The 20,968-nt window shown below is 43.0% G+C and overlaps 1 protein-coding gene across 1 annotated transcript in view; it reads left to right on the forward strand.

The window, feature by feature from the left end:
• Positions 1-17,100, forward strand: part of CACUL1 (CDK2 associated cullin domain 1) — a 49,100-nt gene extending 32,000 nt beyond the window's left edge. Inside the window, exons 5-9 of the mRNA XM_029080713.2 lie at positions 482-584; positions 6,795-6,884; positions 8,767-8,905; positions 12,466-12,509; positions 12,871-17,100. Coding sequence (XP_028936546.1) covers positions 482-584; positions 6,795-6,884; positions 8,767-8,905; positions 12,466-12,509; positions 12,871-12,911 — 417 coding nt within the window. The 3' untranslated portion in view covers positions 12,912-17,100. The remainder of the gene's footprint in view (positions 1-481; positions 585-6,794; positions 6,885-8,766; positions 8,906-12,465; positions 12,510-12,870) is intronic.
• Positions 17,101-20,968: the final 3,868 nt, after the last annotated feature.

Here is a 20,968-nt window from a genome sequence, read left to right on the forward strand (position 1 = left end):
TTCTGTTTAATATTTGACGATTTCACTGGCATGTTTATCAAAGCATGTCAGTGCTGTGAGTATAAGCAAGTAAATGTTTTTTATGCAGAATATAACTACTTTTGTAATGCTGTGCAAGATTATTTCTCATATGTTTTACATAGTATATAAGTGTGTGTATATATATATACGTATATGTGTGGGTACATATGTGTATCCTAAATTGGCTACTTTAAGATGATGGCAGATGTTCTCTCGGAGTAGAGAGTGCTCTCTAGTGTTTATTCCTGTAGCCGTAAAATTAAAATGTGGGTGTTTGTTAATGTGTGGGATAATATATCACTGTATTTTTATGACAAGGTGTACTTTAAACCTTGCATCGTCTCCTCATTAATTTTTAAACTGATTTTTTAAGATGCTTTACCGAATGCCTATATTTAGACGAGGTAAGTTTTTTTGCTTCCTATCACCACGTTTTAAAAAGCCCATGTCTATCTTTCAGAATAAATTTTACATAGAAACAAAGCTTAACAGACACTTAAAAGATGATCTTATAAAGCTGTTTACCGAACATGTTGCGGAAAAGCACATTTACAGCCTGATGCGTAAGTAAACCTGTTTAACTTACGAAAGATGCGAAAACTGTAAAGCTGCTGCGTGTGGGGAGAACCCAGACTATGACTGAATTGAATTGATTGACGTAGATATTGGGCAGAAAGTGATTGCGTTTTTAAAATATAGTTTACTTTAGCTAAAAAAACAAAAACTCACTTTGAAATCAATGCTGATGCACATGTTGCCATTAGGTACCCTCCAACCACAGTAATTGACATCTAGGCAGTCGATTCGTCCACATCTTTCTCCCGCAGTGGGAGGAAGAGCCAAATATGAGATGCAGAGGTTTGTTTTCTCTATACCAAGAGTTGAAAATGAAAAGTGCTAAATGTGTGAGCTACATCTTGAAAAGATTAGACCGGTTTTGCCAAATCTCCATAAATTAAGGTCATCAATCAATCCTATTTAATGAGCACTTACTGTTTGCAGAGGGTTATGCTAAGCGCCTAGGAAAGTACAACACGAAAATATAACAGACACATTCCCTGCCCACAGCGGGCTTATAGTCTGGAGGGGGAGACACATATTAATAGAAATAAATAAATTACAGGTATGTACATAAGTCCTGTTGGGCTTGGGACGGTCAGTATTTGAGTTCATAAAAGTTCACTGGGTTTTATTTCTTCACAAGTTGATAGCTTTTGTAATAGTAAATGTAATACTTACTGGATTTAGTTGGTACTTTGTTTAATCTAGCCGTTCATAGAGCTATTTAGTATGTTTCGGAATGTAATATTGTAAATAATGGGAAAGTAAGCTGTGGGAGAGTAGTACTTTAGAATCTTGCTAGTAGTTTAATGATAATGATTACTTAGTTGGAAACCTAGGATGTTAAACGCGGCCTGTTTTCCTTGGCAGCAGCCTGTGTTTATGCATACAGAGTAATGTTTTGCCAGCATGTTCCAGCTCTTATGCTCTTAATCAGGCTGATCTGGAAATTACAGGGATAACAAAGGGAAAAGGAGAACAGCATCAGAAAGACTTGGCCTTCGTTCTGTGAGTGTGACTGAAACCAGAGAAATCTGAAGACCGTAAAACCCATTTAGACATGCTCGAGAAAAGCACAAGCTTTTTTTTTTTTTTTTTACTAAGATAATATTTAAGGGCTTATGAGGGGGTCTGAGCATTGGGGTAAATACAAGTCAGTCAAGATGGATACGGCCTGTTCCATATGGGGCTCACCTTCTTCACCTCCGTTTTATAGATGAGGCAACTGAGGTACAGAGAACTTAAGCAACTTACTCAAGGTCACATAGCAGATGTGACAGAGCCAGAATTAGAACCCAGTCCTCTGGCTCCCAGACCCACGCTTTATCTGTTAGGCCGTGCTGCATCCCTGCTATCGTTAGTAATCGCTGAAGGGTGTTTACTGAGCACTTACTGAATCCAGAGCACCATATTAAGCACTTGGGAGAGTACGAGGCGACAGTGTTGGCAGACGTTTTCCCCGCTCACTGGGAACTTAGAGTCTAGAGGAGACAGGCCTTAAAATGAATACATTTTGGATATGTATGTAACGTTCTCGTGAGGCAGAGGGTGGGGTGAGTATCAAGTGCTTAAGGGGCCCAGCTGGTCTTTCTAACTTTAGACCTCCCTGCTTCCGTGGAAAATATCAGGTGCTTGTGTTTTTGTGCTTGAAAAGACTGATGCATGATTAACAATCGATTCAGTGCAGTGCAGCCATAAAGGTCTTTCTTTATTGCTGTGAGTCAGTGGTATTTTTTGAGGGCTTACTCTCCGCAGAGCACTGTACATTTGGAAGGCTACTATGGAGTAAGACGGAATCCCTGCCCTCAGAGAGGCTTACACTCCAGTAGGGGAGACGGCCATTAAAGTGCACTGCAGATAGTGGAAGTGGCATCATATAAGCACATGTACCTAAATGCTTTGGGAGTGGGGTGAGCTACAAGTGCTCAAGTAATACAGAAGGGAGGACGGATATGGTGGGGAAATGAAGATTAATCAGGGTAGGCTTTCCGGAGGCGATGTGATTTTTAGTAGGGCCTGGAAGAGGGGAGAGAGTTGGAGTCTGTCAGATGTGGAAGGGGAGAGAGTTGCAGCTGAGAGGGAGGATGTGGGCAAGTGGGCGGGGGTTTAGAGTGATGAGATGGAGGGTCAGTGAATTGGCTGGTGGAAGAGGAGTGAAGCGTTTGGGCCGGGTTGTATGGAGATGAACGAAGGGAGGTAGGAGGGGAAGTGCTGATGGAAAGCTTTAGAGCGCACAGTGAGGAGTTCCTTTTTATTCCGAGGTGGATGGGCAACCCCTGGAAGTTTTTGAGAAATGGGTAATGTGTGCAGACAACCTTTTTTTTTTTGGACTAACATTCTGGGGGCAGACTGAAGTATGGACCGGAGGTGAGGAGAGATTGGATGCAGAGAGGTCAGTGAGGAGGCTGGTGCTCTATGAAATATTCTCTTAGAGTTTGCACAGCGAGTTAGAACTCATCATTTCCATCTTGTGGTGAGCCTCGCTGGAGCGTAACGGGCAATTTTCAGGCACCTTTCCTAGCCCCTTCCCCATTGTGGATCACTGGCGCAATCAGGAATTGTCCTGCTGATGGCAGGACTGCATCCGTGTGTCTTGGAGAAGAGCGCTCCGGTCCCCTTTGCCCAGGCAAATACAGGCATGTGCCTTTTTTTGGGTGCTGTGTCATTGGCCCGAGCAGGGCTCCACTTTCAGGGGTTAAGAGGGTTCCCACCAATGAGATGTAAATGTTTTTTATGCAGACTATAACTACTTTTGTAATGCTATGGAAGGTTATTTCTGATATGTTTTACGTGTATATAAGTGTGTATATATACATATATGTGTAAATAAGTGTATAAATTGGAGACGTTCGCTTCTCAGTAGCGATGAGTCCCCGGTGTTCTGCACTCTCAGAACAGAATAGTTCAGGGACCCTCGATGTCACCAGGCACAGCTGTGCCCTCACCCACTTAATGGTTGGCACGACTGGCTCAACATCGGAAGCGCTTTGAAACTCAGAAGGGAAGGACGTGTGCTGTTTGACTTCAGCAGATGCGTTGTGCCGTTTTATAATGTCGCTTCTCGGAAGAATACTGCAGCTATTGATCGTCAAGACAGGTCACCGATTAGGTCGCTTACGTTGTGGAACGAAACATGAATTGTCGACGGTACCACCATTTAAATCCCTCTGGGAAAGTGTTGCCATCTGGCAGGGAGTTTATTAGCATAGTAAATATCTCTCTATACTCCAGTAACTCAGAAAACAATTTTCTCGGGGTCATCAATTTAGCCGTAATGTCCCAGAAGGAATAAAATAGCTAGAGTCAAGTAAAATAAATGAGAAGGAAGTTTTGCTCATCCAACACGAAATACAGTTACCAAGTCGTTGTATCGTAAACATAAGAAAAAAATTGTGGTATTTATTAAGCGCCTACTATGTGCCAACCACTGTTCTAAGCGCTGGGGTAGGTACAAGATAATTGGATTAGGCATAGTCCCTATCCCACAGGGGGCTCTATGGCCTAGTGGATAGAGATGGGCCCGGGAGTCAGAGGGTCATGGGTTCTAATCTTGTTTCCACCACTTGTCTGCTGTGTGACCTTGGGCAAGTCACTTCCCTTCTCGGAGCTGCAGTTACCTCATCTGTAAAATGGAGATTGAGATGGTGAGCCCCACCTAGGACAGAGACTGTGTCCAACTCGATGCTTGTAAGCACCCCAGCACTTAGTACAGTACCTGGCACGTAGGAAGCCCTTAATAAATACCATTATTATTATTAGCAATAGTAATAATCCCCATTTTACAAATGAAGAGCTGAGGCACAGAGAAGGTAAGTCACCTGCCTACAGTCACACAGCTGACATGGCAGAGCCAGCATCAGAATCCACGTCCTCTGACTCCCAGGCCCGCGCTCTTCCCACTAGGCCACTCTGCTTCGCTTAGTACAGTGCTCTGCACAGTCAGCACTCAGTAAATATCATTGATTGAAGTAATGGGTTCGTAGCCAAGATACGTTAAAGGGTCCGCCCTTGTCGGTGTGAAAAAAGAAAGGCAAGAAACAAACCCTTCCGTCGAATCCCTTAAACTCAGCTCGGAAATGGTTCTCTGAATATTAAATGGTGACATGGGTAGAGGTTTTACTTTCTTGCCGTGTGCTAGAAGGCACCTTCTCTCTCTTCCTTTGGTCAATCTGGTCCTTAAACTTACAGTGCTTTGTCCACGATGTTGTGCTCCTTCTCTTTTATATATAATTATGTAAAATTAGAAAGTAAATTTGAGGAAAAACAACGCCCTTTCTAATCCCAAGCAATGACATATGTAGAAAGGAACATTTACTCCAGACTTATTTTTGACCTCAAGGAATTACCTTACATATTTTAAGCATTTTTAACTATTAAATCAATAAAGGTATCAAAGAAAAGCTTAGCAATTGTAGTAATTCAGACGGTAGCATCTGCTATGATTTGTCTACCAAAAATTAGGAAAAATGTGGTAAATTACAATGGGAAGATAGTGACAGTAATGTCACCGTGTTTAGACATTTTTTTTTTATAAGAGATCGTTTTCCTCCACATCCACTTATTTTTATCACGGATTAAAGAGTAATGAAATTCAGATCTGAAAATGGTTACATTTTATTCTTGCCAGGGTCATGTCGGTCAGAAAACCTTTTCCTTCTAAAGAAAGGGTTTGTGTTAAACCTCTGAATGGCAGAGCCCTTTATTGCTATTTATAAGTATAGCTAGGTATATCTAAGTGTGTATATCTGGATTCTAGAGTTCAAGCGCTACCCATTTTGAGAGAGATTGGGTTTAAGTGAGCCGGTGGTGTGTATATCTGTATATCTGTATGTATCTGTAATTTATTTAAGCTATTTATATTAATTTCTGTCTCCCCTTGTAGAGTGTGAGCTCGCAATGGGCAGGAATGTATTTGTTATATTGTACTCTCCAAAGTGCTCAGAACTGTACTTTGTGCTCAGTAAGCGTTCAAGAAATAGGATTGATTGAATGAATAAATGGAAGAGAATGATTGCAGGATCGTAGTTTTACCTCTCTGAAGGGCGGCGGGGGCCCTCCATGCAACAAGCAGTGGCCACTGCAGGCCTCGCTGCACCTCTCTGCGTGGCTGGAAAGTGCCGGGAGCGAGTGGCCCGAACGGGGCAAGGAATTCTAGGAGCTGCAGGAAACCCGCAAGATTTCCGGGCAGAAGCTGGGAGAGCTAACCGCAGTCCAGCCTGTTTGCAGCAGCTCCATCCGTTGGCAGAAAGAAGAGGCCGAAAGACCTTAAGGACAGCCTGCAGGGCTTCAAACGCCAGGCCAGCTGGAAGGAGACGAACCTCAAACGCACATCGAGGCCAAACTCAAGGAGCGGCAGCAGAGTCGGGGGGGTTTCTCTTTGGTCATGGAGGCCCGTCTGCTCAAGAAGAATCACGGGCTGTACGTGAATCTGGCCCTGGGTAATGTCGACATGACTGTCCTGAGCAACGAGGCCAGATTTGCCTACAGAGATGAACATGAAGAGTTGGAGCGCTATTTGACAGTCATCTCGTTAGTTGGTGGCGTGGCTTGCGGGTTTATTCTTCACTACAGAGTAACTGACGAAACGTTTAACTTCCTGCCGGTTTGCTATTTCGGCACCCTGGTGATACCGTATCAGAGAGGACGGTCTGGGCAGCCACGGATCCGGATAAGGAGACCGAAGCCCGGAGAGGTTAGGTGACTTCCCCGAGGTCATACCGGGGACATATCTCTCGTACTGATTTTTAAATTCTCTATTTTAGTTAATGTCTGTCTCCCCCTCTGGACTGTAAGCTCTTTGTGGGCAGGGAACATGTCTGCCAACTATGTTATATTATCTCAAACACCTAATGCTGTGTTCCACTCCTAGTAAGTGTTCAGAAAATACTGTTGATTATGATGATTCCCTAAATGTAAATTCTTTATAATGAGGACTTGGCTAAAATGGCGTGATGAATATTGTTGTGCCATAGCTTCCCCGACTTGAAATCTTTAGAAATTGTCATTGCGTGTTATGTGACGTGAATCTCCCACTTGTGATATTTCGGTCGGCTTTTGTAAAATCTTGGTTTTCTATTGTTGCTACCTGTCCATATTATCTAGCGTATTCTTTCTAACACTGTGTGGATGGGAGAAACGAGAAGATCTCGAACAAGCCCCGGAAGCTGTAAGTGGGATGTTGTTTGTAACCATGTTTTTCTTCTTCTTCTCAGCTTTACTTTTAGAAGCCCAGTCAACTCCGTTTCAGATAACACCTTCAACTATGGCAAATATTGTGAAAGGCTTGTATACACTTAGACCAGGTAAATTATTCATTCTTTTTACTTTTCATAAGGCAGGGTTGGCTTTTTTTTTAATGGTATTTAAGCGTTTACTAAACTCACCACCTGAGTTTACCTCATCATCTCATGCAGATGTAACCTTTTTGATGTCACTTGAAATTTAGTTCTGCTATCTGCTGCCTCAAATAGTCAATTGTGGAACTAATCTCAAATGCGTTTTGTAAAGTAAATCCACATTAATTTTAAAGACATCACAACTTTCGTGGAACTTGAGTGACTTTGCCAGTCCAGGAATAAAACTTAGACTGGAAGACAACAAAATTCTCCTAATTATTAACACGGAATGCATTGAATGCACGGCTGATTTTTCTCATGCCAAATACACACCTTTAATATCCTTTTTATCAATAGTAGTACATTGAAATCAAAATAAAATCCATTTTCAGTGAAAAGATTGCTAAGAGTTGATTTAAAAGCTGTTTTATTCAGGATAGCTCTCAAGAAATTTTTTGCCAGTGAGATTTGATATACCAGAGCTGTCGTTTCCTATAAATTCTAATCTCTTGAGCCAAGGCCTTTTCTCCAAGAGAAATGCTAATATACTTTGGTTACAAATTTGGTCACTCCGATATATTTTACTCACCTCCCTTTTGTTTGTTTGTTTTTTGTTTTTTTAAAGGAAAAAGGAGGTTGTTTTGAGTTTAGGCCAACAAAATCTCTCCAAAGCATCACTTTGGTTGATTCACAGTCATCCTGTTTGTACACACAATGTTCAGTTTCATTTAAAAACTTGAAGCTTAACTCTAAGCGGAAGGATTATTTAGATGAGCCAGTGAATTTTAATGAACTTGGTTCGATGTAATTACTATGATTTGGTGATTGGCCTAGCCAGAGGCATAATACAAATGTTTGCCAAGCCAAAATACAGAAAGCAGAGGCTTATTTTGACTGGTTAATGTCTGATTTTTTGTGGAGCGATCCCCTTCTACCCCAAATCACTTATTTTAACACAGTACTGAGAGCTATTTACCCATGTCTGAGTGTGTGTGTGTCTGTGTGTAGTCCTTTATAATTTCCTAGAACAGTACATCCTAGGGATTAAAAAGAATTCTGCAACAAGGCAGTTAGCATGGGTAGAATGCTTTATCTTGTTCACTCGGATTTCCAGGTGGTCCTTGTACTGTAGAGAACACTTGGGAACACCGTAGAGGTAACTTGGTCTGGGGTCAGGGATATCCAGATGTACACAAGTGCTCTCCATGTCCTGAAGGGTGGGTAGAGTCAGGATTTACTGAAAAATGCAGGATACTCTGGAACAGCACTAGCATCTGAACACCTAATTTTCCAGACAAAATCGAAGCCTCCATTAGGAGAGTCTTCTCTCCTTTCTCCCACCTCTCCAGGATCTAGCAAACTATTTACGGTCAGTCAGTCGTATTTATTGAGCGTTTACTGTGTACAGAACCTGGGGAGAGCACAGTATAACATACATTCCCTGCCCACAATGAACTTACAGTCTAGAGGTCTCCCTTTCTTTAAAGAAGGATTGTGTACTATGAAAGCTCAGTGCAAGCCTAATCAGGGTAAAACCTATCCACTTCCACGCAGGGAGGAAAAAGGGTTAGTTTTCACATCTCTTGTGCCACCGGTGTTTTCTATAATATAATCACGTCATAGCCAAACATCTTTATCCTTTCAGTGGATTCCAACCCCTCTTCCCCCTAAAGTCAGGGAGAACTTAGTCTCCTCCGTTTCACTGAAAGTGAAACTTGGGGAGTTCGACTTCCATCGTTCTGTGCCGTCTCCCTTTCCGACATGCGTACAAGCAAGGAATATTTTTTATTTTCAAAATAGGTCTCATGTGTTTTTTCCTTTGATTTACCTTGCACCTCCTCAAATGCAGAATGGGTTCAGATGGCACCAGCTTTATTTTCTAAATTCATCCCAAACATTCTGCCCCCTGCTGTGGAATCTGAGCTTCAGGAATATGCTGCCCAAGACCAGAAGTTTCAAAGAGAGCTTATGCAGAACGGCTTCACGAGGTAAGTGTCTGACTAAACGTCGGGCCCGAGTAAGCGTCTTACAGTCAGTAATTTTGGAAGTTTGTTAGCTGTTTCAAAGTACAAGTCATCTCTAAAGGTGGTTTTTGGTCGAGGGTAGGTGGAGAGGAATGGGAGGATTGTCAATCATATTTATGGACCTTCTGATCGAGTACAGAGCACGACATTAAATGTTTGGGAGAGAACTGCAGAAGCAAGACACGGAATCCCTATCCTGAAGGAGCATACAGTCTAACGGGGAAGACCCAGATGATTTGCAAGTAGTGTGAGCGGGAGAAAGAACGAGAACATAACAGGAAGTATTAGGAACATATCAGGATATCCAGATGTACACAAGTGCTGAGGACAGGAATAACAAGTTTAAGGGTTAAGGGTGGGTGTCGGCTGGATGCCAAGGGTATGTGGAGAACTAAGCTTTATTGGAAGAGAGCGGGCTTTCAGACGACTGTCAAGATGGGGAGACCTGTGGGCCGGACTATTTGGAGTGGAAGGGAGTTCCAGGCCGAGGGAAATAGCGCGACTGCCAGGGTGGAGGCAGGAGAGTCAAGATCGTGGTACAAATTGGGCTAGCTTGAGAGGAGCTAAGCACGTGAGCTGGGGAGCAGGAGGAGAGAAGAATTGATATTTCAGATGAAGTGATTTAGTTTGGATACGGTCTTCTTCCGCACTCTTTAAAAAAAAAAATAATGTTAGACACCCTCTCCCCCCAGCCACTATGTTAACCAACTTTCCTAAATGATGATGATGATGGTATTTGTTAAGCGCTTACTATGTGCGAAGCACTGTTCTTAGCGCTGGGGTGATCAGGTTGTACCACGTGGGGGCTCACAGTCTTAATCCCCATTTTCCAGTTGAGGGAATTGAGGCACAGAGAAGTGAAGTGACTCGCCCAAAGTCACCCAGCGGACAAGTGGAAGAGCCGGGATTAGAACCCATGACCTCTGACTCCCAAGCCCGGGCTGTTGCCACTGAGCCACGCTGCTTCTCTGTGCTTCTCTAAATGCTCACGTCTGCCACTGTGTTCCCTTCGCAAACACCCACCTGGCCAAAGATGGGAGCTATGGTCGGGGGTGGGGAGGAGAAGGTATCACCTTACGTCGAAAGACAAATAGCTACGTACAAGAAAACGTGTGAGAAATTTTGTTTTTGGGAATTTGATTTCACAGACATTGAAGCACTAGCCAGAATTTGGATTCATTTCGAAAATACTTCAGTTTTTGTTAAATTCACTTAGCGATTTACTAAATGTTTGAAAGACTTGAATCATTCCCTTGAAGAATTTGTGTGGAATAGGCGACGTAAGTCTCCCGTCCCCAGGTTCAACTGGGCTGCCTGTTCCTCTGCAAAGATGTATTACTGAAACCAAATTTACCAGCTTCTTTAAAAAGCCATTTGCTTTTAAGATCTTGTTGATCATTCTTGTAAATTCTGCTGTACGAAATGTAATAGCATCTTTGATCGTAATTTAACCTGAGAAGAAATTATATCCAATGATGCACGAAGAGTCAGACAGAGAGTACATGTGAACTAATAGGAATTCTGTTACTGGTCGTTCTGATATGAATAGTTATTTTAGGGCTCGACTGGTAACGAGATTATACTGCACAGCCTGGCACATGACTTTGTCATTTAAATGACATTCCCGTCGCATTAAGGAATGGCCTACAGAAGACTGTATATATCCAAGCTTTAATGAACAACTTGAAGCAAGTCACTCTGTCACGTGCCGGCTTTTGGAGGAGTTAAATGTGTTAGAACACGCAGTATTTTTTAGCACCCCGAGATTTTTGAAAAATGGAAGAAGGATACTTAAGGACGAAAAATCCTAAAGAGTGATTTTATGAACGGAAAAGCTTGTTTTCTATCCTGAAAATGGCACCTAGTTTAATGGACTTTACTGTTGGCTGGAATGGTCATTTGAAATCACATGGCAAGAGGCAGACCAGTATAGTCTTCCTTTTAAAATGTTTACACTTACCTACAGTGTAAACATTTTAAAAGGAGGACTATACTGGTCTATACTATACTATACCGGTCTGCCTCTTGTACCTCTTTTACCTACAAAAATGCCTCCCAAATTACATTTCTCCGATACCCTTTGAGATAAGTACTAGGTATTAGCTTAAGATGTGAATGAAAAACTTGGTTCATGTACCGGGATTAGTATCTGGATTGGGTCAGAAGCGAATTCAGACAGCTAGAAGTCTGCTTGAATGAGTGAAATAGAATTGAACTGTGATGAACCAATCTTTTTATTCTTAGTTATTACCTATCAATGTCTGTCTCCCCCTCTAGAACGTAAGCTCGTTCTCGGTAGGGAGTGTGTCTGCCAACTCTGTTGTATTCTCCAGAGCGCTCAGTACAGCGCTGTGTACATAGTAGGTGCTCAGTAAATACCATTGTTGGTGGAAGGGAATGTGTTTACCAATTCTGTTGGACGCTCTGCAGTAAGCGCTTGATAAAGACCACTGATTCAAACCAGGCGTAGTTCAGATTATCTGCTTTTGACCCATTAGCATTCCAGTATCCTGTGTTTGTGGTATTTGGGGATGGAGTGCTTTCACTCCCCAACAAGCTTCAGGGACAGTGGCCAGGTCTGCTAGCAACTGACTAAACCCTAGCCTTACTAGGCCAAATACGTCAGTGCAACCAGAGTAGCACTGTATCTTGATCTTGTAGAAGGAAATTCATGGAAATTGATGTCCTAGATGAAGGGATTTTGTCTGTCTTTTCAATCAGACCTATGAGGGAAATTTAATGAAAAAGTCCAGGCTTTTTGAGTGCTTTAAATTGCACTAAAATGATTTGGAAACACTTCCTATTGAAATGTTCATTTTGTTCTTCCACGTGCCGTGGAAGAAAGTCCTTAGGGTTACGGTGTCAGACATTTGAGATCTCAAAATGCTTCTTATGTTTTCCACGTAGCTACTCTCTAAGGCAAAGCTGTTTTAAGTATTATTCAAGTGTTCTTATTTTGCAGTCACATTTAAGACTGTTATTCAAGATTACATTTGTTCCCTGCTCTTCATCTGGCCTAGCCTAGCCCATAAACCAAACTTTAGATGTGGTCCATTACCACTTCCAAAATGACTTCTGCGAGAGTTGTTAAACTGCTTGTTGACTGTAAGTTCCTTGTGGGAAGGGGGCATGTTTACCAACTCTCTTATATTTTATTTTCCCAAACTTTCATTATACTGCTCTGCACATGGCACTTACTGAATACTGCCTATTGATAGATATTTTGACTCAGTGCCTTCGTCTGAAACGTTGTCCTCAGAATGGATTTAGGTACAGAAAGTAACAAAAAATATGAATAAGGTTCTCTCTAAATAGATATAACTCAGTAGAATTCCCAGAAGATTTTAGATTTTGAGGTTACAGCAAGTTCTAAACAAGTTTTTGTTGCATATTTTAAACTCTGACTTGAATTTTGAACAAATAGTACTGCCCTGTCTATGCCTTTTATTTAAACTTAGTCCCTTTTGTCCCCCCTTGTCAGACAATCCTGTTAGACTAACTACCTGTATTTTTCTTCCCCTTAGAGGCGATCAGTCACGTAAAAGAGCCGGAGAAGAGTTAGCTTATAGTAAGTAATGCTCCGCTTGACATTGTTACTAAAAGGTTGAAAGTCTTGGGTTATGACCAAAATCTTGTCCGACTGGCGTCTGGGAAATTTTTCATTCTGGAAAAAGATGGGGTGTCCGCATTCGATGGATGGCATGTAGAGTTAGAACTGACCGCCAAACCGGGAGCTCCAGCAGGGCTTCCGAAGTTGACAATGTGGCTCTGTGGAATTTTTTAAAACTTTTTAAAAACCGGAACAAGCACTACTCTGGAGCCGGGGGGAGGGGAGACAAAGTGCTGCCGAGACGTAGAGTAGAAACGGCCCCGCTCCTTCCCTCAAACGACACGTTGGTCTTACGTTGTATCCCGTGTGTTGTTTGTAGATGGCTCGTCAGCCTGTGCAAGCTCCAGAGGGTACAGATAATGAATGTCCCGGCCGTGCCTGTATCCCGAAAAAAGAAAAGCCGCCGGAGGAGCGCAGACTGATTGAATCCCGAGCCCCGCTTGGGCCCCGCGAATCCTCAGGAGCTCCGTCACCACGATGTTCTCGGAAGAAGGAAGAGCTCATCGGACTCCGTAGTCTGTTTTGTAATAAAACAGTCAGTTGCTGCTAGACTTGAGGATAATCCTGAAAGATGACAGTCTTTCAACAAGTTTTACTTCCGATTCCGTGAGGAGCGAGCATCTTGAGAAATGACCGTTGCTAAGTCAAAATCAGCAGCCAAAATCAGCAGCTTCCTCCAAAAATGCTAGAGCGGGAGAACTGGTTTTTGCACTTGTTTGTTTGTTTTTTCCTCTGTGGAAGTTCTCTAACCCATCTGTGCATTTATTTTAAATGTCAAGGGATTTTCCGAAGCTTTTGCTTAAAATTTTACAATCAGTATTTTTTTTTTTCTCCCGTAACCAAGAGTTGGTCCATCATGTAGAGCTAAACATTCGGTTGAAAGAAACTGCTTTCTGCTTTATCATAGTTTTTCTTAATATTTCTTATCGTCGGTTCACATTTTTCTACTCCGTGCCTTGAGCCCTGTGCACTTTGTGATTTTTCCAGACCAGGTATTCAAATGAAATGTTCGTGAAGAAGCTCACGTTGAAGTGAACAGACTGGGACGGCACAAACTGGTTTTGAATCAACAGGACACTAATCGAAGAACAATAACTTGGATTTGAAATGAATTGATCCGATTCAGCCTTTCTGTGTAAAAGCATTCTTATTAACGTTGGGACCAACTCTGGTAGAATTTTTTTTTACCTCCTCCATCGTACTCTAGTGGTAGGATCAACCTCTGTAATGATTGTAATACTCACTGTTGATTTCACAACTAAAACAAGCTCCTCCATTAAAAAAAAAATAAGAATTATGATAGATGCCACACTCAAATTTCCATGCTAGAGGCCCATCCTTAATCCAATAGCTGTGGGAGAAATTCAGATAGAATCAGTGATGTGGGGTTCCTGACCCATTTCCTTTTACATGGGTGGGAAATGTATTTGAAAGCAGCAATTTGATTGCTGCCTTTTTTGTTCTCAAGTCATTGGAGATTCCGAGGACCTTTCAAAGACAAAGCAAAACTTCATTTTCCGTTCATATAATGCTCTTTATCTCCTGACCAAATTATCATAGAGCTTATTCAGGGTGTTGGGGGATGCAAGGAAAGGAAAAGAGAACTGTGGCAGGTGAAAGAAAACGTTTTTCCTCTCTGTAGTTCTGTGAAAAATGGAATTATTTACCCACTTGACTCGGGCTATCAGACGAACATTTGCGTCTTTAGAAAGATCTGGGGTGGAAAAGAGAAAAATGAAAAGATCACATACAGTTGGTCATCTAGCTTTATTTTGCATCACCTCTTTGCCAAACCCATTTTGTCTTTTCAGAGAAATCTTTGGGTTTATTTTCTTGAGAGGGGAGGCCAGAGGAGGTGGGAAAGGACAGCCCCCAAGCAGTTCAGCCCTAACTTGGAGACATTCTCTAGGTTCAGTGGAGAGGGAAGCAACCATTGAACAGCTCCAATATGTTTCCAAATATCTGGTTTTCTCGATGATTTTCAGCAGATATTGTATAGAGTCCTCTGGCAGTATCCACTTATACAGTGATCTGTATGTTGTGAGAGCCAGTATTGATTACCGAAATAATATATCCAGGACATAAATTGTGATCTGTACAATTTGATTTGCCACATCAATAGTGTTCTGTTTTAACCGAGAGTGAGACACTCGGATGAATCAAGCAGTTAAAACTTTATTTTGCTTAAACAGTTTCGAGAGAGCTTGTAAATACTCAGTGGAACTGGTGTGACATCTGGGACCTGGGTATGGTTTATTCTTAATAGTGTATAACATTTAGGAGAAAAGCTTATGATCTTTCTATAGAAGAAGGAAACAAACATTCCTTTTTGTATGGCCGATATTTGAAATCCCATGAAATCCCCGAGTGCTTTTCCTGTGGTATGGCATTCTTGCTTGTCCTTGTCCAACAGTTCAAGAACCTCTCCCCTTGTAAAATCATTGTATTGGTGAATTGGCATTAAAATATCTGTATGCTCTGGCATTATTGATAATGCCGAGGTGATTACATCTATTACAGTTTCTTATTGTAGGTTGAGCGTGAAGTGGAGTTCAGCATCATCTCCGGTTAGCTCCTTTGTAAAACTCACACTGTGATTTAAAACTAACTCTTGTCCATTTGAGAGGAGATTCCTTAGGGTCACGACTTGAAGGCAGTGCAGTATCCTTATCTGTTCTAAGCCTAATGCACTTGGACACAGGCACGTTCTTCACCATGAACTCGGTTGGTCAGTGTGGGTGTGAGCTCGAGTGAATGAATGATCCCCCAAATGCATTTGTGTTATTTTAGGACTAGACCGGGTCTTAATTCATAAAAATGACTATTCTCATTTTCATGTGTGAATGTTACACTTAACTGAGCAAGTGTAATGAATGAATTAATTGACCAAGCCCTAAAGATTGCCTATTAGCTTGCGATAAGGGTAAGAATTGTCCAAGTTTTCACGTCATGCTAGTATGGAATAAGCAGTAGTCATCGAGGGAGTGTTGTCTTGAAATACGTGCGTTCTCCGAAACACGATAGCTTTCTCTGTACCTTTTCCCCGGGTCGGCAGTCTTCGTATGAAAATAATTTTAAGTTCAACCCCACGGCCGTCTGGTAGAGATTGGGGTTCAATGCCAGTTATACCTGATACACCTGAAATTAAACTGGAAAGCGCTCTTCCTGTAAAAAAAAAAAAAAAATAGAACCGATTTACATCCTGATATTTTCCAAGAGGTACTGCTGTGACCCAGAAATGACCGGGGTTATTTTAAATGTGGATTTCTTTTTGTTGTTGTCGCTGTTGTTGTCTAGAGTTATGGTTTCATTTTTGTGTGTGAAACTCATCAGGTCAACCACTCGTTTTGCTCCTCAGCCTCTTTCCAGCGTCGGCACTCACCCTGAGCCCAGCTGCCCTCGGACTACCTCGTGTAGGGGGTGGAGAGCAAAAACTGGCCCATCGATCCTGAATTTGTTTAACACCCAAGTGACGCTTTCCTACCGTATGATGCTTGCCTAGCTAGATAAAGCGACATCTCTGTAAAAAGCTAATCTCTCTCCTCCGTGACATCTTAAAGGTAAACACTGCAGACTTGAGAAGGGACATTAAGACCTATTAAGAAGCTCTCCTGCTCATTCTAGGAATTCTAGAAACCAATTTCTAAGTAGATCTTAATTGCGTTTGACTTAGACGGGAAATCTCTGGCTATGAGGGGAACCGTTTAAGGCAACGGAAGAATGAAAACTCATCCACTTTCCTGCATCACTGCACAACATGTATTACTAGAGTCCTGCGAATATTTAAAAACACCTTTCCCGGGACATCGGGCACTCTTCTGTTGCTGTTTTGCACACACAAGTTAGTCCTCAGGAATTTATACAGTCGCTCAAATAGCAATGGTTTGTACTGGATCAGAAGGGAAGTTGAGCCGTTTCATCTTTCCCCTTTTTCTTGCAAAACACGTCACCTGCGGACTACTGTTCGAGAAGCTAGTCGGTACTATGTTTCTTGAATATGGAAATGAGACGGGATTTAACGATTGACCTGCGAAGGGGGTTTCCCTTGGTTGTCAAGTCAGGTGGTATTATTCACATTTGTATTTCTCTTCCTCTGCGGCTGTATCTTCTCCTCTGGTTTGCTTCCCTACATAATTTTCAGTTGTTCGGTGATTATCACACCAGGGGCATTGCTAAGGCTAAAATTCAAATGTCTGATTACCACTAGTAGGTTAGCAGCTGCCGTGGAACGCCCAAGAGCCCCCGTTCGGGAACGCAGACTGATCTAATCTGTTTAAAGGCTTTTAAATGTCGTTGGGAAAAGATGAAAAACACAACATAGTACATCTTTAAACAGTGAGGAGCATTTGAATTTACTCTCCGGAAGTATGTATCGGTGATCTGGTTTGGAGCCTGTGTTAACTTGGAAGAATAAAGTCCTTCAGAGGAAGAATACTGTGCTTTAATGATACTCAAAGACAAGGTATATGGCCGCTTTACACCTACTGTCGTGTGAGTGCTGTGTGACTATACTTTGGCTAGAGCCATTAAAATTGGTTGTGTACATGAACTGTTTTAGTGCGGGTTTTGTTTTTTCTATTTTCAGTAAGATGCCTCGTTAAGTCTCGTGTGGACCTTTTTGTGTTGAGGCACCTAAGAGAAGCAGCGTGACCTAATGGCACGGGCTGGGGGGCGGAGGACCTGGGTTGTGATCCCAGCTCCGCCACTCGTCTGCTGTGTGACCCTGGGCAAGTGACTTCACTTCTCTGGGCCTCATTTTCCTCATCTGTAAAAGGGTGAGCACTGTGAGTTGAATATCCTGGATCTGCCCCACTGCTTATTACAGTGCTGGGCACATAGTGAGCGCTTAGGAAATACCACAATTATAAAGTAAGGTTGGGATTCTTTCTGGTCATGAAAGTTAGGTGAGTAAGGTGGACGATAGAAGATCTCCCATTAGGGGGTCCTTCCTGTGCCTGCAGTATATTGCTAAATACTTTCTCCGTTTTTTGATTATGGAGTCGGGGATTCCCAGGATAAGAAGCGTTTGGTTTCACTCGTTCCCTTTTCCCAGGGGTTGTGAGCCTGTTTGTTAACCTTTTTGTTTAGAGTGCATGAAGAGCTGCTTTCTCTTCCTCCCCGCCCCCCGCTCCTCGCAATCTGCAGGTTGGGGAAGGGAAACGCGAGTAGTTCCGAGACCCCTTTCATAGGTCTCTGCAGCTCAGAAACCAGTGGCCCCATTAACTAGTCTTAATTTTCACTGGAAAGGTGTGAGAACTTGCAAAAAGGAATGTTAATGTGCACGCACGTTCTGTTCAGTTTTAATGTCTCCCTATGACAGATTGCATTCTTGCCAAACCAAAATAATCTGCCTCGTTTCAGTCTACGTTGTTAAATCAAAAAAAAAAATGACAATGGCTGAGTTCTGGGAAATGTATTGATGTAGCTCTAGGGTTAACAATTTCACGGTAAAATAAACCTTTTGTATTTTCTCAATTGTCATTTTATGATGGTGAATATGTGGCTATTGCAGTAAGACCTTATGAACAGTTCTCCCAGAAAGTTGTGCTTCTAACAGTTTCCCCCCAACCCTGGCAAAATTATAACTCGGGGAAATCATTCCACTGAGATGGCTTTAAATTGGGGGTTTTGATGTGATTAATTAGGAATTGGCAGCCGAATGATTCTCCTCCTCTATCGGTTAGCCCTGCATGTTGGGAGAAGGGCAGGGGGATAGATAAAAGAGAATTCATACTGAGTTGATAGTTTTTACATCTGATAATTATCCCATAGGCATGGGATGTCTATTTAGTGCCAAGCCCTGCGCCGAACAGTGGCAGGTGCCAAAGATATTGCCCCTGGCTCACAATCCGGATAGGAAGAAAGGGATGAAAAGATTTCGGCATTTAACAGAGAAAGGGAAAAAACAAGAATGAAGATGAGAATAAAAAAATTTCCAGAAATAGAACATAGGTAGTTGCCGACTCCCTCCACCCCCAAACTTCTCGGCTATTTTGGAAGACTTTCGTAATGTTCACTAGACCCCAGGTTTCTTGTGAGCAGGGAACAAACATACCCACCAACTCTGTTATATCACACTCTCCCAAGCGCTTAGTTCAGTGTTCTGCACACGGCACTCAAGAGATACAACTGATTGATTGGCTGGACACCTCCCCCGTAATCTAACCCCTGGAGAGGGGAAAGAGCCCAAGGGAATAATGAGAAAGCAAAGGACTCATTCATTCGATCGTATTTACTGAGCGCTCACTGTTTGCAAAGCGCTTGGGAGAATACAATACAATAAACAGACACAAGTGATGCAGAGGGAACCAGAATAAGAACGGGGGATGGGAAAAAACAAAATCTTATGACAGTTTGAGGAACCTGAGCTGGCTACTAAATGTCCTGGACAGGAACGAGAGAGTCACTGGAAGTCACTGGGAGTCAGAGGTTGTGGGTTCTAATGCCAGCTTCGCCACTTGTCTGCTTGTGTGACCTTGGGCAAGTCACTTGACTTCTCTGTGCCTCAGTTCCCTCATCTGTAAAATGGGGATGAAGACCGTGAGCCCCATGTGGGACAACCTGATTACCTTTGTATCTATCCCAGAGCTTAAAACAGTGCTTGGTTCAGTAAGCGCTTAACAAACACCATCATTATTATTGCCTATCAATTCCTCCCGGCAGGTTCTCAGTCCGTTGTCTGTCACGCTGTATCCTCCCAAGTCCAATACAGTGGGCCCTCCATAAATACCACTGATCGATTTATTTTTTAATGGCAGACTTCATCAACATGGTCACCGCGTACTAGCTGAAGTCAATAAATTCCTTAGGCTTCTTGTTTTTCCTTTCCTGGCTCCTCCTCCTCTCCTTTTAAGCATCACTTTTAAGAGGGGAAGCAGTGTGCCCTAATGGACGGGCCCGAAAGAACGACCTTATTTGTCATTCCAGCTCTGCCACTCGTCTGCTGCGTAAACCTGGGCAAGTCGCTTCACTTCTCTGTGCTTCAGTTACCTCATCTGTAAAATGGGAATAAAGACTGTGAGCCCCTCGTGGGACATGGACTGTGTCCGATTTGATTAGCTTGTATCTACCCCAGCGCTTAGTACAGTGCCTGGCAAATAGTGCTAAACAAGTACCATTTAAAAAAATAAAATAGTTTTTCTCAGTTGTGTTCCCAAGCCGTGGTTGTGTCAGTGGCATTGTTTCCGGCGCCCTCCCGTGTGTTGCTTTGTGGTGTTCGCTTTAGTTCCCTCTATAGCCATGGGTTTCTTACCCTCCCTCTGCCTCTGTCCACTTTGCTTCGTTTCTCCCAAGCCTTCTCTGTTTCTGTGCTTCTCTACCATCCAAATCCTCCATTCCACTTCGTCTCTCAGCTCTGGATCTTCTCAGGCCTCAGGCTTCGGGCCGGTCTTGCTTTTTCCTGCAGGTCCCCCGCCTCGTCACCCATCCTCAAAGGGTCTTGCACCTGTCGCTTTCCTAAGGGGGCAGCAACTCCACATTCTTTCCCCCCCGCCCGGCTTCTCCTGGGCCCCGCCACCCACCCCAAATATCTCCCATTCCCGCTCAATTTCTGTGTCCATCTGTCCGGTGCCCGGGGGAGAAGATCATCAAAAGAAGACGGTAGAGACCAGAATGTCTTCAACACTTCGCTCCTGCTGCCCCTTCCTCTTTCCCTTCAAACCTGCTCCCTTCTCGGCTGTGTTCGATCTGAACCAGGATTCGTGGTTTGAAACGCCACCACGTTCCAGCGAAGCCCCGATTATTTCATTCGTTGTTTCATTCCTTATTAATAACTGAGGTATTAAGTGCTTACTTTGTGCCGAGCTCTCTGTTAAGTGCTGGGGTGGATGTGAGAACTTCAGGTCCCACCTGGGGCTTATGTTGTAAGTTGGAGGGAGAACAGGTGTGGAATCCCCATCCTGCAGATGAGGGGACCCGGACACAGAGAAGTGAAGCCACTTCCCCGAGGTCGCGTAGGCAACTGCTGGAGGCAGAATTAGAACCCGGGTCCTCTGACTTCCAGTCTCATGCTCTTTCCACTAAGCCTCACTGCTCTGTAGTCTGCTGTGTGACCTTGAGCAAGTCACTTCACTTCCCTAGGCCTCAGTTACCTCATCTGTAAAACGGAGATTGAGACTGTGAGCCCATGTGGGACGGACTGCGTCCAACCGGATTTGCTTGTATCCATTCCAGTGCTTAGTATCATGCCTGGCATATAGTAAGTGCTTAAGAAATACTATCATTATTATTATTATTATTGTTTAGCACTGGGGTAGAGTACACACACATGAAACAGTCTCTGTCCCACCTGGTGTTCATAGCCTAAAAGGGGAAGGAGACCAGATACTTTATTCCCATTTTATAGATGAGGAAACCGAGGCCTGAGAATCTGTGACTTGTCCAAGGTCACACAACAGCAGCCAAGTGACGGAGCTGGG

This window comes from Ornithorhynchus anatinus, chromosome 16 (assembly GCF_004115215.2).
Source record: "Ornithorhynchus anatinus isolate Pmale09 chromosome 16, mOrnAna1.pri.v4, whole genome shotgun sequence".
In the NCBI taxonomy this organism is placed as follows: domain Eukaryota; kingdom Metazoa; phylum Chordata; class Mammalia; order Monotremata; family Ornithorhynchidae; genus Ornithorhynchus; species Ornithorhynchus anatinus.